This window comes from Vigna radiata, unplaced genomic scaffold (assembly GCF_000741045.1).
Source record: "Vigna radiata var. radiata cultivar VC1973A unplaced genomic scaffold, Vradiata_ver6 scaffold_73, whole genome shotgun sequence".
Lineage (NCBI taxonomy): Eukaryota > Viridiplantae > Streptophyta > Magnoliopsida > Fabales > Fabaceae > Vigna > Vigna radiata.
In genome coordinates, this window is record NW_014542365.1 from 604,481 (window position 1) to 622,870 (window position 18,390).

An 18,390-nucleotide genomic window follows, 5' to 3' on the forward strand; every position below is an offset into this window, starting at 1 on the left:
CACAGATTGGTCATCCTTCACTCGTTCTCTTTGGCTTCACTTTGGCCCATCCTCTTACACAAACCATCAAGCTGAACTATTCAAGTTACAAGAACTGGGCACTGTTTCAGAATAACAAGCACATTTTGAAAAATTATGCAACTATGTCATTGGCTTATCCCTTGAAATCGTCCATAATTGCTTTATTTTTGGCCTTCAACCAAACATCAAATGGGAGCTAACAATCCTTAACCCTTACTCCATCTCCCAGGCCATTGGTCGTGCAAAACTCATTGAAAATAAAATGAGACTCCAAAACCCGACCCCCACGAACCTTCATCTTTAACACATTACCCTTACTCACCCACAACTCAACACTAACCTTCTTCCTCTCAAACCAACCCAACCCTCTTCCTACCTTCCCCATAAAAACACTCATCCCTACACAACTTCAAGAACGCAAAGCCCAATGACTTTGTTATAACTATGACAAAAATTCACCCCAGGCCATAAATGCACTACTCCAAGATTTCATTTGCTCCTTGATAATCCAAAAAACCATAGTGACCTACGCTAGATACCCGTAAGCTTGAAGAGACCCCTCCCCACAAACACTAAAGTTTATAAGTATCATTCAAAACCAACGAACCCCGACGCTTGCAATCGAACAAAGAACACAATTTTTTCCCTTCAAACGAACCCTAATAATAAAGAACGTAATTTTCCCCTTCAAAGAACCCTAACAAAAAATGCGATTTTTCCCAATTAAAGGTGACACCCGTTAAATTTTTTCATTTTTCCACCTTTGTCCTTCCCTCAATCTGATTTCACCTCTCTCCATGAAAATATTTTAATAGAAAACCAATTTTTAATGTCACATGTGATTACTCATTCAACTGACCATGCCACGTTAACTAATATTAAACGGCCGTTTGGTGAATTTGACGACAGACCTCTAATTTAATCGATTTTACAATAAAAGAGACTTAATTGATACGCTGAAAATATCTCCAACGTATAGAGTTATAAATCTATACGTTTCTAGGAAGTGTCATAAATAATATAACCAATATTGTAATATCGAGATTTTTTTCTATTTCAAATGTGTCCACTAAACGGATCATGGTGATCAATAAATATATAATTACATTTGTTGTGCTTCTTCTATTGTCCTAAAAAATATCTCTTTTCCTTCTTTTATTCATTTTTATTTTAAAATAGGAAATTCAAAAACGGTTATTTATTTTAGAGATATCGTATTTTGAGAACTTCTCTCGTATTTCACTTAATATTTCATTGATCCTCACATTTGCCAAATCATTTTATTTACAATAGTCGATGTAAAAAATGTTATTAAAAATAACATAGGTCACAAAACACGTCAAATATTTTCATCAAAAACCATTTTACTATCATGGTTTTCTTAATTAAAAAAACGTTATAATTTGATGATATAATTTTCCCTCCTTAAAGAGTAAAGGCGTTACACATGCATCAACGGCATAATTAAAGCAAAGATGATCTTACATGTTTTCCACGTTCAACACATTCTCGCTCTCTCAATCCAGCTCATAGCAGTTCCTCACTCACTGCTATATATTTCTCCAGAAACCCACCAGCATTCTCAGCCTATGCTCTCTTCTCTCTCGGGCTTCAACAACTTAGAAGAGCCATGCACAACATCATGAGTACCCTATTTCTCCTTATCCTTCTCTCTCTACTCACTGTAATCACACTTTCCCTTAACTCTTATTGCTTCCAATCGCACTTTTTCCTATTCTATTATACTCTTATGCTTACGTATAATATAACATACGTGCCTGCAGGTTACTCTCGCTGGTCGCGACATACCAGATAAAAACCCCTTTACTCCTAAGGCTTCGGTCGCACGCTACTGGGACAAACACGTCCGCAACACCTTGCCAAAGCCTTCATTCCTTCTTTCCAAGGCCTCCCCTATGACCGCCGTCCAAGCCGCCTCTTTCACAAAGCTTGCCGCCACCAACACCCTCTCTACACGGTTGCCGGAGTTCTGCTCCGCCGCGCACCTTCTCTGCTTCCCGGAGGTACGTCCAAGCCTGGAGAAACACACCAAAGACGAGAATTTTCAAACCTACAACGACGGCCAGAACTTCACCAACTACGGAACGGGTATTGTAAACGGAATCGACACCTTTAAAAACTACTCCAACGACATCTTCAGCATTCCGGTCAACGCTTTCCGTGGATACAGCCGCTCATCCATTGACCACAGAGAAAGCTTCACCGGCTATGCCAACGACGCCAACGTCGCCGACCAGAGCTTCAACACGTACGGCTCCAACAGCGGTGGGGAAGGCTCCGGCGAGTTCAAAAATTACTCCAGCAATTCGAACGTCGCTGAACTGCGATTCACCACCTACTCTGACGACACCGTCAATAGGAAACAGTCGTTCTCCAGCTACAATGAGGACGGAAACGCAGGCGACCAGACATTCCGGAGCTATGGGAAGAACTCCTTTGGCGACAAAAACGACTTCACAGGCTATGGAACAGACTCCAACGTCGCCTCCTCTAGCTTCACCAACTACGGCAAGAAAGGCACAGCTGGCAATAGTACGTTCACCAACTATGGCGTTAACATGAACGATCCCCAAGAGAAATTCCAAAGCTATGGCGATGGAACCGTTGGTGCGACGCACAGCTTTGCCAACTATAGGGACCAAGCTAACGTAGGAGACGATTCGTTCCAATCCTACGAGAAGAACACGTTTGGGTCCACAGTGAATTTCAAAAACTACGGCAACTCCGCCAACCCTGGTTCCGACACTTTCAAAGGTTACGCTAAAGGAGCAGAGCGTAACACGGTTGGCTTCACCGGCTACAGCGTTAACACTAACGCAACGTTTAAGGATTACGCCAAAGAGGGTGTTTCCTTCGCTTCTTACAACACCTCTTCCTCTTCTTCAACTGTTGGTGGCAGTTTGGTAAAAAGGTGGGTTGAACCAGGTAAGTTTTTTCGCGAGAGCATGCTGAAGGAAGGAACCGTGATGGCCATGCCAGACATAAGAGATAAAATGCCCCAAAGATCATTTCTGCCCCGCTCTATTCTGGTGAAATTACCCTTCTCTTCTTCAAAGATTGAGGAGCTGAAGAGCGTGTTCAAGGTGTCTGATAACTCCTCCATGGAGAAGATGATGATGGACTCTTTGGGTGAGTGCGAGAGAGCACCCAGTGTCGGAGAGATCAAACGTTGTGTGGGGTCTGTCGAGGACATGATTGATTTTGCAACCTCTGTATTGGGTCGTAATGTCGGGGTTTGGACAACTCAGAACGTAAACGGGTTCGGTAAGAATGTAATGGTGGGTCGGGTCAAAGGGATGAACGGTGGCAAGGTAACCAAATCCGTGTCCTGTCACCAGAGCTGGTTCCCTTATCTGCTTTACTACTGTCACTCGGTACCTAAGGTTCGGGTGTACGAAGCGGATCTCTTGGATCCGGAATCCAAGGCGAAGATTAACCACGGTGTTGCTATATGTCACTTGGACACCACTGCATGGAGCCCGACCCACGGCGCATTCGTAGCTCTTGGATTGGGTCCGGGTCGGATTGAAGTATGCCATTGGATCTTCGAGAATGACATGACTTGGACAATTGCAGATTGATTGAGGAAAGAAGAGATGGTGATTAGAATCGGTTTCCGCCAGCTGCTAATAAAAATGAAAGCTGTCTCCACCACATCTTAATGTGTTTTTTCTTTTTTGGTTTGTTATTTAAAAATAACTAAATGGTTTCTAGAAGAATCCACCTGTTTAGGTAACCTGTCTATTAATTTAAATGTTTGCAACTGTATTTGTGATTATATGTTGTATCATATGGCTTCCTTTCTCTTATGATTTAAATGTCTGGAAACTTTATTTAGCTCACACTACAAAACTGTAAAGTCATTTCAATAAATGAAGTCCATAAATAATTATACAGTGAAATCAATATGTAATTTAGATAAATGTTTACCTCAATGTAATATTTAAACACTAACCATTGCCTATTCTGAAGCAGATAATAACTGATAATAAAGTTTAAGAACAATATTTCATCACCTTTCAAGATTCTAATAAATTCAAAAACTTCAATTGAGTCTTTAATATGATACATCGAGTATTAAATAATTTTATATTTTTTAATTGAATGGGGAAGTTGTTACATTTTTTTGTTAATATGTGTTAATAAGTAGTTTATGTGGTTATTGATATCTTACTAAGTTGTTATTAATTATGTGTTATTTTATAAAGTTATAAAATTATAAAATCATAAAAATATAAAATTATAAAATTATAAAACATAAAATTATAAAATAGTGAAAATATAAAATTATAAAATCATAATAAAACTATAAAATAATAAAATTATAAAATAATCATAAAATATTTTAATGTACTACAAAAAATAATCATTAAATAACGTAACATTCCAATCTAACGTATTTACACTATTAATTAGATCATTATAATTTAGGTATTAAACAATAAACTATCATGTAATATATATTTCATAATCCTCCTTAAAATTTAGAAAAATTATCAAATTATACAAAAAAAATTAAGAGATTAAAGAATTATATAATACAAAAATTATATACCAACACAACAACTATATTTTAATTGTTTATTAGTGGTTTCACTACTTCTCAACTTTTTTATCTACACCCTCTTCTATTCACATATAACATATAAGTGGATAGACCACAAACAAATACATAAAATAGAAAAAGATTGTGTAAATTTAAATCATACTATTAACTTTAAATGACGATTATAGAACATGCATACATCTTTTAACAAATCACACATCATATCTAAATGAACATTAATTGAATAACAAAGATAATATATATAGTCGTCATGACACATGTATATATAAAAATTCATTTGGCACAACTTCTAGAGGACAAATGTATTAATTAGCACCCTAAGTTCATGCACTTGTCATTGCTTCATCATGGCTGCCTCTCACAAGCTATAGGTATAACATGTTCGAGCTTCTCCTGATCCATTAATCATGGAGGGTAAATTTTATATTTCACGAGTTTGATTCTAGATATATGATTATCCATCAACTCTCACAACTAGTTATCTTCGTCTACATGATTCTAATTACTACTAAAGTCAATATAGTTTCGTTTTAATCCCACAAAAAATTAACTCATTGTAGTATTTTTCACCCTAGGAATAACTTTCTCATCATTTTATTCATATTTATCTTAATTCACAATAAATATTACTAAATTGGTAAAACGATTACAAAATAATAGTCAAAGAACCACTGTCACACATAGCTCATTAATCACATTCTCGTATCGCCTTAAATCATTCCACCATGTCATACATATGTATTTTACCTTGATCCAAACCCATTTCGTAGCAACAAAAACCTATTATTTATTTCAATTTACATATTAAAAATTCTTCATTTGTTTTCTATTACATTAGTATAATATTCAATTATAATATTTCCATTAAGTACATCAAAACAAAAAAAAAACAGGATCTCAACGTGAATGCGAGCCAACCAGGACGAACAGTCGGTTTAACGAATAATGACCGAGAAGTTTTTATAAAGCCGCTACCCATTATACTCTATGCTTCGCCACTACTCCGAGGACCAGACGTAGCGGACGGTCATGTCGGCACACGACAACCGTGACGGTAAGGGTTTTCACGAAGATCTGCATGACTATCACAAGCCGGTTTCGTCCAGAAAATCGACCGTCCGGAGCGGACGGAACGGACAGGCAGAAAACTATAATTAATGTCGCATTAGGGAATAAACACAATTAGGGATGATGGGCCTCGGATTGGGCCGCAATTAAGAATCAACTAATCATAGGCTCATGACAGACACTATAAATACCAGTCAATAGGTGAAAGATGGTTGGTTACATTGAATGCTCATTTATTGTTATTAGACACTTTCTCTTTCTATCTCTACCCTTTAACCACCTACTGACTTGAGCGTCGGAGTGCCTTTAGCAGGTACCCGGCCGGTTTGGACAGGAACAAGGTATGTTGGTACAGTTACGCAAGGAGCGGAAAAGCGACCGGACGTCGGGAGCAAATTGTGGAGGAAGAAGTGGACTAGAGTTTACCCGGAACATTTTGGCGCCCACCGTGGGGCTGGAGGATTATTACCAATGGTGACCACAAGAAGTGCTAGCGAAGACCTGAACGGTGTTATACGGGCGTTGGAGCTAAGGATGGAGGAGATGCAAAGGAGGCACGAAGAAATGCAGAAGAGGCACGAAGAGGAAATGGCGGTTGTGCGGGCCGAGTGCTTGGCACAACTTAAGGGTATGGCCGTGGAAGACGACCCAGGGACCGGGGGGGACCAAAGAGAACCCTCCCATTAGGCGAAGAGAAAGAGGCACATAGTAGCGCCTAGAATAAGGAGGAGAAGAAGCAGGAGGGCCGGGATGAAAGGGGGGACAACGTGGTATTAGTGAAAAATGAAACACCATCGGTGCCTGTACCCTTCGCACAGGCTATTATGGAGGTGCACATATTGGAACAGTTCGTTCCTCCGCAGTTCAAGACATATGACAGAATAACTGATCCCGAGGCTCATATCAAATCTTTTACCAACGCTATGGCGTTTCGCACGGGATGTGATGTTATTTGGTGTAGGGCGTTCTCGTTGTCATTGGAGGGAGAAGCTCTAGAATGGTTTGACGTGCTCCCGAACAGATCTATAGAAAACTTCAAAAGCTTAAGCAACACGTTCAAGAACCAATTTGCAGCATGTCAGGTGCAGGATGCCTCTGTTGTTGACTTAATGAATTTGAAACAAGGAAAAGAGGAATCTCTTAAGACCTTCATGGATCGGTTTCAAAAAATTGTTCGACGCGCCAAAGGGCTCAACACGGAGTTGGCTTTGCAGTATATAATGCCCGGGTTGAGACCGAGCCCTTTCAAAGACAGTGTATGTAGGACACCCCCGAAAACCATGGAAGAGTTGCGATAAAGAGCGGTGGATGAAATCAGAGTGGAGGACATGAAACAAAATTACCAAAGGGAAATCCAGGAGGCAAAAGAGGAGAAACAAGATGTCAAGAGAGACGACCAAGGCAACTAGTCTGGCATTAATAAAACCAGAGAAGGACCTCATAATCCATGCTTCCAACAATATACAAAGTTGAACGCCCCCCAGACTCGAATATTGCAGGAGGCGCTCAGTGCGCAGTTGAAGCAAACCCCTCAAAAACGTCCTACCCCCCCAGGAGCGGACAATAGCAAACATTGCTTGTATCATCAAAATATGGGCCACAATACGGAAGATTGCGTAACACTCAAGGACAAAATAGAAGAGATGATTCGGGTCGGGCAATTGCTGAAGTACGTGAAGGGTTATCGTCCGGAAAGATCTCCGGACAGACGAGAAAGGAAAGATTACAAACGGCGTAGTCCTCCTCGGTTCGAGGAGCGGAGAGACCGACAACAAGACGGTCATAACGATCGAAACCCAGGCGTAGGAAGAAACAATCCTACTAGGCAGTCCAGAAGCAGAAGCCGAGAAAGGGGACAGAGTCGCCCGTTGAGGGGAATGATTAACACGATCTCCAGTGGATTCGCGGGCGGCGGACAATCGTCATCAGCTAGAAAAAGAAGTATTCGAACGCTGCGTTCGATACACGCCGTGGATGTCCCGAAGAGGACAATGCTACCCATCATCTTTTCAAATGAAGATTTCCATGCCCCCAACCTGGAGCAGGACGACCCTATGGTAATTACCGTTGAAATAACGCATTACGGGGTAAGCAAGGTGTTAGTCGATCAGGGAAGCTCGATCAACATTCTCTATTGGAAAACTTTCCAACAGATGGATATCTCAGATGACTTGATCGTACCGTTCGGGGAGCAGTTGGTGGGGTTCGCTAGGGAACGGGTTGACACTCGAGGTTACCTGGACTAGTGGATGTGATTGGGAACCGGCCGGGAGAGTGAGGAAAAGAAGATTAGGTTTTTACTTGTGGAGGCGAACACGTCGTACAACACTCTCATTGGACGACCGTTCTTGAATCTGTTTGGAGCCATAGTGTCTATGCCACATTTGACACTTAAATATCCCACTTCCCGCAAGACGATTTGTACGGTACGGGCAGATCAGAAGACTGCCAGGGAATGTTATGCATCCGGGTTGAAGATGTTTCCCCGAGAAGTGAGAAAAAGAGTTGAAAGGTTCGAGGTGGACAGTGCTTCCAGGCACCGGGTGTTAAGTTTCTTAGACGCCTATTCTGGGTATAACCAGATACCTATGTATGGGCCGGACGTAGTAAAAACTGCGTTCATTGCAGACAGGGCTAACATTTGCTACGAAGTTATGCCCTTCGGTCTAAAGAATGTCGGGGCCATGTACCAGAGGTTGATGGATCGAGTTTTCGCCAATCACATCGGCAGATGCATGGACGTGTACGTTGACGATATGGTGGTCCGATCGGCGGACGGAAAGAGCCACCTAACCGACTTTGAAGAAGTGTTTAATCAGGGCCGCAGGTACGATATGCGCTTGAACCCTATCAAGTGCACCTTCGGAGTAGCAGCTGAAAAGTTCCTTGGTTTCATTTAACATCTCGGGGGATTGAGGCCAATCCTAACAAGTGTGAGGCTATTCTACAAATGCAGAGTCCTCGGACCCTGAAGGAGGTTCAGAGGTTGGTAGGACAGCTTACGGCTTTGTCTAGGTTTATACCTAAGCTGCCAGAAAGAATACGTCCGATACTCCGAAAAATGAAAAAAGAAACTTCCGACAAGTGGGATGACGACTGTGAAAGGGCATTCGCGGACGTTAAAAACGTCCTTATGAACCCCCCCGTGATGAGCCGACCGATTCAAGGCGAGGAACTCCAGATATACCTAGGTGTCTCGGACTCGGCGGTAAGCGATGTTCTCTCTCAAGAGAAACCAACTCCCAAACTAAATTATTTTGTAAGCAAAACCCTTCAGGACATCGAACAGCGGTATCAGCAGGTGGAGAAGGTGGCCCTGGCACTTCTCACGGCCGCTAGGAGACTAAGGCCATATTTCCAGAGTCACCAGGTCGTTGTACGAACGGATCACCCGGTGTCAAAAATATTAAGGAAACCTGATCTTGTCGGACGAATGGTCGGGTGGGCGGTGGAGCTCTCTAAATTTGGGATCCGATATGAACCAAGAGGATCGGTGAAAGGCCAGCGTCTGGCCGATTTTGCGGCCGAATTACCACCAGTAAAAGGGGAAGACTGGAACCTGTACGTAGATGGCGCTTCCGGCCGTAATGTCAGTGGAGCCAGAGTTGTCCTAGAAGGACCGAACGGGTTTTTAATAGAACATTCCCTCGTATTCATGTTCAAGATATCTAATAATCAGGCGGAGTACGAAGCCTTGATAGCCGGATTAGAACTTGCCAAGGACGTGGGAGCCCGAGGCTCACTTGACGGACGGACTCGCAGCTGGTGGTCGGACAAATAAATGGAGAGTTTCAGGTGAAGGAAGAGCACCTCATAAGATACTATCACAAAGCTTCGACATTGATTCAAAGCTTTGAGAAAGTCAGCATACAACACATACCCCGTGAACTGAACGCTCGAGCCGATATGCTTTCCAAGCTTAGCTCGGGAAAAGAGAAAGGACAACTTACTACTGTCATTCGACAAGTCCTGCTGCAGCCGTCAGTCGAATGCCAGGGAATCACAACGGACGATACTGAAGATTGGCGAAGGGAGATCATGGAGCATATGAAGAAACAGGACAATGGAGATAATCTCCATGTAAAGGAAGCTAAGAAGATCGTCTGCTACCTTCTTGTAGGGAATGATTTGTACCGTAGGGGATTTTCCTCCCCCTGTTGACAAATTGGCAAGTGTACCAAATCGTACAAGNAATATAAATGGTAAGACCAAGTACCGTTTTCCCAAAAGACTCGAATGGCTTTCTCGTTCGCGTGAATTAAAATAATAAGACTTGAAAATAAAAATTAATAAATTGGATTTGAGAACAAAAATATTAACATGCAAAATAAAGTTGATTCAATTGACAAAAGAAAACAATGGATGAATGGATGTTGTTGGGGGTTCACAATTTCATCTAATCCGCTCTCCCTTACCTACTCCTCTTGAATATTAGTTTGATTAATTAATTGTTATGCGACTTTCTTAGCCTCCCCTTAACCCGATCCCTCGGCGAAAAGGGCCTAATATTAACTACTGGCTTGTTATCCCTAGCCTCCCCTAGTAATTAATACCGCATTATAAACAGAAGTTAACCCAATTGATCGTCCTACCCCTATCCCTAGGTGGTATTGCAAAATCAAGAGATTACTCACCAGTTCATGTCATTACTGTACGTCCCCATGTCAATAAAGACAAACATCAGTTACCGAATGAGTTAAACGATAAAGAGTTTCAATAAAAGAGAGTATCAAAAGATTACATTGTTTCCCCCAACAACAATAGGGTTTAGTTCACCATAGACATGGTGAAACTAGATGAAAAATGGAAGAGCAAACCCTAGAAAAGATGAAAAGGAGCCTAAGCATCCAAGAGATCCTATCCAGAGAGCAAAATTAGGTTTGGCCGTTCTCCCCTGTCAAAAGAATGACTCTGAACTTGCAATAGGAGTATTTATAGGTGAGGAGCGCATCAGAAAATAGGCCCAGGCCCAGCGAGCTACCGCCCGGCAGTTTAAGTGTGCCGCCCGGCAGTTTGCCATAATCCTCCAAACTGCCCGGCGGCAATCGCTACCGCCCGGCGGTTTCCCTCAAAACCACCCAGCGTCAATCGCCATGCCTACTCCTCGTCCTGGACCGCCCGGCGGTTTAAGTGTACCGCCGGGCGGTGCGTCGACTCTTCAAATCTTCATTTTTCTACTCTTTTCTTGAGTCTACGACCTGTATCTTCAACTCCATTCTTCATTTTCTCAAAATAGCTACAAAAAAATGCAAAACAAGCATAATATCGCTAAAAACAGCTTTTGTCTCTCTACAGACTCATTTATTGAGTTTTGCTTGATTCTAGGCTCATTCCAAGTAGTAAAGGGCGTAATTCGGTCCAAATTGACATATGAAAATAACTGTTTTTCAACCTTTATCAACAACCCCAAACTTAGAATTTTGCTTGTCCTCAAGCAAAACAAAACAAAACACACAAAAAAAAACTTGGCTTTATACTTTTTCATCCAATGCCTCAACAATCCCAAGGTACATGACAAAACTACTCAATTCAATATTCTCAGTGAAGTCCAAAGTAAGATGCATGCATGCTTTCAATCCAGAGATTGCACAACAGATGTTATACATTATGAATGACCAATCCACTAAGCAAAAATGTACTCATGAAAATCAACAGTTCATACCAAGCAAGTGTTTCACTCGATCACTCAAGTGTTTAAGGTGACACTCCACTCTCTGTTGTTCACAAGTCACATGAAACAAGATTGCCATTTATCTCAAACAACCAACACCTTTACATGCAAATGCGATCAAAAGGACTTTTCCAAGGCTTGTAATGAGGTCGGGCTAACAAGAAAACTTGGTTTTTCTAGAATGCAAAATCCTTGAGTCAAGAGAGCTAACAAAATATTCAACATTTAAGCACAACTCTCTCACCAATGTCTCTCATTCCCAACTTCTTCCCTTTTCTTTTCTTTTTCATTGAGCTCATCTTCATGCTTTTCTTCTTTTCTTTTCTTTTTCTCATGAATTTTTCTCTTTTCACAACAATTGAGCTCAATGCCTTTCACTTGCTTTTTCAATATTTCCCTATACAACCCCAAACTTGAACCTTTTCATCACATACAATTAAGCTCATCCCAACTCAAGGTAAAGAATTTCAAAACAAGGGTTCACATACTGTTTAAGGCTAGGGTTCAAAAAGGGTATAATATTTCAAGCACTTTGGGTGAAAATTTGGCTACGAAGGGTTTTCAAAAATGGCCTTTATCATATGACATTCACATGCAATTCAATCGATCATCAAGATTAAGGCAATATCATCCATATTTTCCTGTGAACAATGCATATAACAATAAAAACTCTGGAGCTCAACATCTCACACACATGCTTTCTCACACAAAATTCATTCATGCACCCTGCCTAGCATCATGACCACAATCATAAATTCATCACACATCTATTTCCTGGATATCAACATGTATTGCAACTCAATTCTCATCCATATCAAATAATCATCAAATAGATCCATCATACACATCAGTTAGTCAAACATTTTCAGAACAAGTGTTAAAGCCAAGAGTACACACCAAGATTAAAATTCAACCTATTCTAGGAATTTAAAATGCGAGAGTGTAAGAAGAAATTCTAGGTTGCCTCCTAGTAGCGCTTGTTTAACGTCACGAGCCTGACCCAAACCTAGTTGGCACTTGTCAATAAGTGCACTTCCTTCCACCACCCATCAGTAGGTGTACCTTCCGGATATCCTTCAGTGGATACCAAAAATTTAGCATCCCTCATTAGATGCTACCTAAAAATTGTTCAGAAAATTCAAAAAGTACAAGTTTTTTTTTTTTAAAAAAAATAAACCTAGACTAAAAATGAAAAATAAAATAAAATAAAAAAATGTTTTACAACAATTGGGATGACCCCAACAAACACCCTTCAGTAGGTGTTGAAATTCTTCTCGCTTGATATTCTTTTCTTTTTCTTCTTCCTACTGAATTCCTTCATAAAGTTAAGAACACCAAGCACATGTTTCCATGTTTCAACCATATGAACCTTAATCTCCAATTTCTTGATAATCTCCATAAAGCACTTGAACCTATTTTCCCTCCTATGATTTTTCTTCTGATGAGGAAAGGGTTTTGCATATGATCTTTTCTTCCTTCCTCTCCTCCTCTTTTTCTCAATCTCCCCCCTCAACTTTCTCTTTTTCTTTCTTTTTATTTTCTTCTTTATTTTTGGACATTTTTTATTTTTCTTTTTTCTTTCGACCACTTGAGTGATAAAGCTCCCTGGATCTTGTAATTTAGGAGGTAATGTTCTTTGTACGACTGCACTGCAATTTCCTTGCACCTCAATAGTTTCCTTCTCAATATACTTCCTCTCTTTCATGAGAAGTTCTTTCAAAAATTTCGCATCTGATGGTATTTGCTTAAGTGCCTCAGAGAATTGTATGGTTATTTCCAATTTCTTGTGAATCTCCATAAAACGCTCCAACTACTTTTCTTTTTCCCTCCTAGAATATGTCTTTGGATAGGGCAAGGGTTTTTCATACTCCCTCTCTTTCAATTGTACAACCTCTTCTTCTATCTTTTCTTCATCTATCTTATCCCTAACAACAGCCTTTTTTGTTTCTATCTCTTCTATCTTTTTCACTTCTCTCTCCACCTTCTCCTTATCAACAACCTCATCAATTTGTGTCTCCAAATTCCTGAAGGCAACTTCATAGCTATTGGGATCACACCTCTCCAGAAATTTGTCGAATTTTTCATTCAAGCTTTTGACTTGTTCCGTCACGTCAGCTATTTGTTGACAAAGTTGTTGATCATACTCCCANGTTTCAATTGGTGAAGAGCATTGTTGCTGCCACTGATAATGTTGCCTCTCCTCCATGCTTTTGACATGGTATGGTTCAAAATTCATAATCCTCTGAAAAATTTCCTCAGATTCTGCACTTCTTTGTTTAGGCGTAAAATGAGGCTCACCAACTTGTCCATATCTACTTTGATCCATGTATGAGTGAGGTTCCCCTAGTGATTGAAATTATTTTGGTAGGATTGAGTGTCCATATAATCAAATCCTTGTCCGTTCTGCATTCTGCAAACATTAAGCACAAAACCCTACTTAGAACAAAAATGAGAATAAAGATAAAATCAAGCCAAATTCAATTAATTCACACTACTTGAAAAATAACCTCGAGTCCCCGGCAACGGCGCCAAAAACTTGTTAACAAATTGGCAAGTGTACCAAATCGTACAAGTAATATAAATGGTAAGACCAAGTATCGTTTTCCCAAGAGACTCGAATGACTTTCTCGTTCGCGTGAATTAAAATAATAAGACTTGAAAATAAAAATTAATAAATTGGATTTGAGAACAAAAATATTAACATGCAAAATAAAGTTGATTCAATTGACAAANGAAAACAATGGATGAATGGATGTTGTTGGGGGTTNACAATTTCATCTAATCCGCTCTCCCTTACCTACTCCTCTTNAATATTAGTTTGATTAATTAATTCTTATGCAACTTTCTTAGCCTCCCCTTAACCCGATCCTTCGGCGAAAAGGGCCTAATATTAACTACTGGCTTGCTATCCCTACCTTCCCCTAGTAATTAATACCGCATTATAAACAGAAGTTAGTGCAATTGATCGTCCTACCACTATCCCTAGGTGGTATTGCAAAATCAAGAGATTACTCACCAGTTCATGTCATTACTGTACGTCCCCATATCAATAAAGACAAACATCAGTTACCGAATGAGTTAAACGATAAAGGCCTTAAGCACAGATGATAAACCAATAATTATCAATCAAAACATATGGAGACCATATAAATAATCAAGAGTTTCAATAAAAGAGAGTATCAAAAGATTACATTGCTTCCCCCAACAACAATAGGGTTTAGTTCACCATAGACATGGTGAAACTAGATGAAAAATGGAAGAAGAATGGAAGAGAAAACCCTAGAAAAGATGAAAAAGAGCCTAAGCATCCAAGAGATCCTCTCCAGAGAGAAAAATTAGGTCTGGCCGTTCTCCCCTGTCAAAAGAATGACTCTGAACTCGCAATAGGGGTATTTATAGGTGAGGAGCGCATCAAAAAACAGGCCCAGGCCCAGCGAGCCACCGCCCGGCGGTTTGCCATAATCCTCCAGAACCGCCCAACGTCAATCGCCATGCCTACTCCTCGTCCTGGACCGCCCGACGGTTTAAGTGTGCCGCCGGGCGGTGCGTCGACTCTTCAAATCTTCATTTTTCTGATCTTTTCTTGAGTCTACGACCTGTATCTTCAACTCCATTATTCATTTTCTGAAAATAGCTACAAAATAATGCAAAACAAGCATAATATCGCTAAAAATAGATTTTGTCTCTCTACAGACTCATTTATTGAGTTTTGCTTGATTCTAGGCTCATTCCAAGTAGTAAAGGGCATAATTCGGTCCAAATTGACATATGAAAATAATTGTTTTTCAACCTTTATCACCCCCTACTTAAGTGTTTGAGCAAGACAGAAGCACAATACGTGATGGATGAGCTGCATAACGGCATATGTGGTTTCCACACCGGCGGACGCATGCTTAAGGCCCGAATCCTTCGCGCCGGTTATTATTGGCCGACAATGGAACATGGCTCTGCCGCATTTGTAAAGTGATGCCTCGGCTGCCAAGCCCACGCGAACGACCACCACTCTCCACCCCAAAACTTACACTCCATCGTGGCTCCATAGTCGTTCGCTCAGTGGGGGATGGATATCGTCGGACCATTCCCACCCGGACCGGCCCAAAAGAAGTTCCTTCTCGTAGCCGTGGACTACTTCACCAAATGGGTAGAGGTCGAACCCTTAACCACCATCACGGCATTTCAAGTGCAGACATTTTGCTGGAAAATAATTTGTAGGTTTGGACTCCCAAAAACAATCGTCACCGATAACGGTCGTCAGTTTATCGAACGGAAACTGGAGAGGTTCTTTGAGGAAATGGGAATTATACATGCAACTAGCTCGGTAGAACACCCCCAAACCAATGGACAGGCGGAGGCCATGAACAAAGCCATCGTTTCCGAGCTAAAGAGAAGATTGGGCGAAAAGAAGGGGGCTTGGGTGGATGAATTACTCGAAGTCTTATGGGCTTATAGGTGCACCCCCACGGTACAACGGGAGAAACCCCCTTTAACTTAACGTACGGGACCGATGCTATGTTACCGGTCGAGCTGGGGGAACCATCGTTATGAAGAAACATGGATAATCTTAATATGAATGATCAAGAGTTAAGGGTGGAACTGGATACCCTCGAGGAACGGCGAGACCGGGCAGTGTTACGGGCAGAAGCATGCAGACCAATGGTGGAGAGAAAATACAACACTAAGGTCCGGCCGAGAAACTTCCAAGAAGGAGACTTAGTGTGGAGGAAAATTGGAGAGGCAAGGCGAGCGGCATCCCACGAAAAACTTGCGGCTAAGTGGGAGGGCCCATTTAAAGTGGTAGAAGTCCTCGAAAATGGAGCATACCGCCTCACTAAACTCATCGGACAGTACCTGACTAACACGTAGAACGCGTCTCATTTAAAATTGTATTTCAGCTAATGTCTATGTATGATTGAGCAGATTGAATGATATACAGACGCTTCTGATCCATTTCGAATACTTTATCATTTTCATCTTTTACATAGACGATGACTGGCTAAGGCCGATCGATCCATTAAAACCAAGTTAGTGAATGGAAAATCCTATTAACTTGGTCGGACGATGACTGGCAATCGCCGATCATTCCGTTCGAAATCGATCTTACGACTAGCGATCGCCGATCGTCCCACTCCAGACGAACCAAGTTGATGACTGGCAAATCGTCGGTCGCCCCAACAAACGAGGGTTGGATGAATCAGCCTATCGATCTGGCCGGAGAATATTTGGCTATCACTTAACGATATTACACTAGTAAAACATGAAGCGATAAGAAACTAAGGTAAAGCCAGAAACCAAGATAAAAATTTGCAAATAGATGACGAACGAAAACCAAAAAGCAATTATTCCATTCAGTAAGGGGGTATACAAGTAAAAAATCACAATATAAAACGGGAGGCAGGGTAAACAAACCAAGCGAATGTTTACCCTCCGCCCGGCAAAATAATCTAACTACATTCCAAAAGAGTACCCCAACGTACACCAAAACCCCATAAAACTAATCTTGTTTTTAGGCACCCTCCCTCGCAACGTCATTCGCGCCCTCCGCCACATCAGCAACCCCCTCCTCAATGGCAACCTCTAGGGCGGCCGGTAGGCCAACGTACGTTAACACCCCGTCATACACATCTTTCTCAAGATCGAACCCAAGGTCCAGAGGTTTCTCTACCTTGAGGAGTACTTCAGCCTGTCGAAAGGCCTTGTAAAACCCTTCCTCGTGCTCGACCACCATGCTGGAGTTAAGTTCAACTATCTTCTCTCGGACAGCCTTCAAATATAGGCGGACGACATCGAGGTCGGTCTGCAGTTTGATGGTCCCTTCTTGAAGTCTTTTTTCAACCTCCCTCTGAACAATGGCTGACCCCTTCAGATGCTTGCACTCCTCGGTCAGCTCAGAGTTCGTAGTGTGCATGCCCTGCAGCAAATCGGCCGTCTCTTTCAACTTTGCGGAAGTTTTGGAAAGTTCTTTGCTGGTTTCGGCCGATCGCTTGCCATCTTCTTTGCACGCCTTACGCAAGTTCTCTAATTCCAATTCGAGGGCCTTTACCTTCTCCTGCTCCTTCAGAAGGGCAGCCTTTACTTCCCCTGAGCCTCGAACGTCCCCGAATTCTCGGAGAAACCCCACCATGGAAGCAGTACGACTTGACATCTCAAAAATGGCGTCGAGCAAAGCTGGACTAGTTATGGACTCCACGATGGAAGGTTGAACCGGACCCATGTGAAAGTCCACACGCCGGCTCACGCTATAGTCAGTACTAAAAACTCCACCACCCGGAAGCAGAACGGGCGGGTCGCTACCTTGACGGTTCTTCCTCGACGTCGACTTGTCCCCTTCTTTACGCGACCTACGCCGCTTACGAGACGGGGCGAACGGGCCGGCGGGGGCTGATTGAGAGGCCGCCTCAGTGAGAGGTTGAGAGCTGGCAACAGGAATGATTATGGGGTTGGAGGAGCCTTCCCCGACTATGGCTTGGGTGCTCCCCGGTAGACTTGTTTTCTCCTTGACAGGTACACCCTCAGGGACCGGCCCACCCGAAGAAGGATAGACTGCAGCGACGGTCACTCGACCGGCAGGTGACAGGCGCCTCGGGGGGGGGGGGGGGGGGACACCGCCACTTTTGACGACCGAAGGAGCAGCGGAAGACCCCCTCTTGGCTATAAGAAAGTTGGATTGACGGGGATTCGGGGCGGCCATGATATCTGAAAAATAAAGCAACAAATTCAGTTAAGTCCTCACTATAATGATAAATTGCAAATCGAACCAATGCCATACCAAGTGCCCTTCGGCTACAGTCCTCAAAAGGTAGGCAGTCAACCAAGTTGCGGGCAGGGAGGCGGCGTGGAAGAGTGTCGATGACGTCAATCACACAAAGATCGGCAATGTCTAAATCATACTTAATATAAGCCTTCATCCTTGTCGGGTTCTCCGTCCAGTAGAAAGGAAAAAGAGGAGACCCGGTCTCGTCAAAGAAATCATGATGCCCGGCCTCAGTAATAACCACTTTAAAAAATTGGTCTTTAAAACTTTTATAAGACTTAGAATATGGCT

The 18,390-nt window shown here is 42.0% G+C and overlaps 2 protein-coding genes across 2 annotated transcripts; both read left to right on the top strand.

Moving 5' to 3' along the window:
• The first annotated feature begins 1,457 nt into the window (after positions 1–1,457).
• On the top strand, positions 1,458–3,854 carry LOC106779918 (polygalacturonase 1 beta-like protein 3). The gene is made up of 2 exons (XM_014668135.2): positions 1,458–1,705; positions 1,806–3,854. The coding sequence occupies exons 1-2, from the start codon at positions 1,652–1,654 to the stop codon at positions 3,621–3,623; spliced, it is 1,872 nt and encodes a 623-aa protein (XP_014523621.1). The 5' UTR covers positions 1,458–1,651; the 3' UTR covers positions 3,624–3,854.
• Positions 3,855–6,501: 2,647 nt separating this feature from the next.
• Positions 6,502–6,975, top strand: LOC106779881. Its single transcript, XM_014668093.1, has one exon. It carries the CDS (start codon positions 6,502–6,504, stop codon positions 6,973–6,975), a length of 474 nt encoding a protein of 157 aa, XP_014523579.1.
• The last annotated feature ends 11,415 nt before the right edge of the window (positions 6,976–18,390 follow it).

What these genes read in the sequence shown, in the direction of transcription:
- LOC106779881 (XM_014668093.1), top strand. Translation starts at nt 6,502, where the DNA reads ATGGAGGTGCACATATTGGAACAGTTCGTTCCTCCGCAGTTCAAGACA.
- LOC106779918 (XM_014668135.2), top strand. Translation starts at nt 1,652, where the DNA reads ATGCACAACATCATGAGTACCCTATTTCTCCTTATCCTTCTCTCTCTA. An exon ending in TCCTTCTCTCTCTACTCACT is followed by an intron (nt 1,706 to 1,805) that starts GTAATCACACTT and finishes ACGTGCCTGCAG; the next exon opens with GTTACTCTCGCTGGTCGCGA.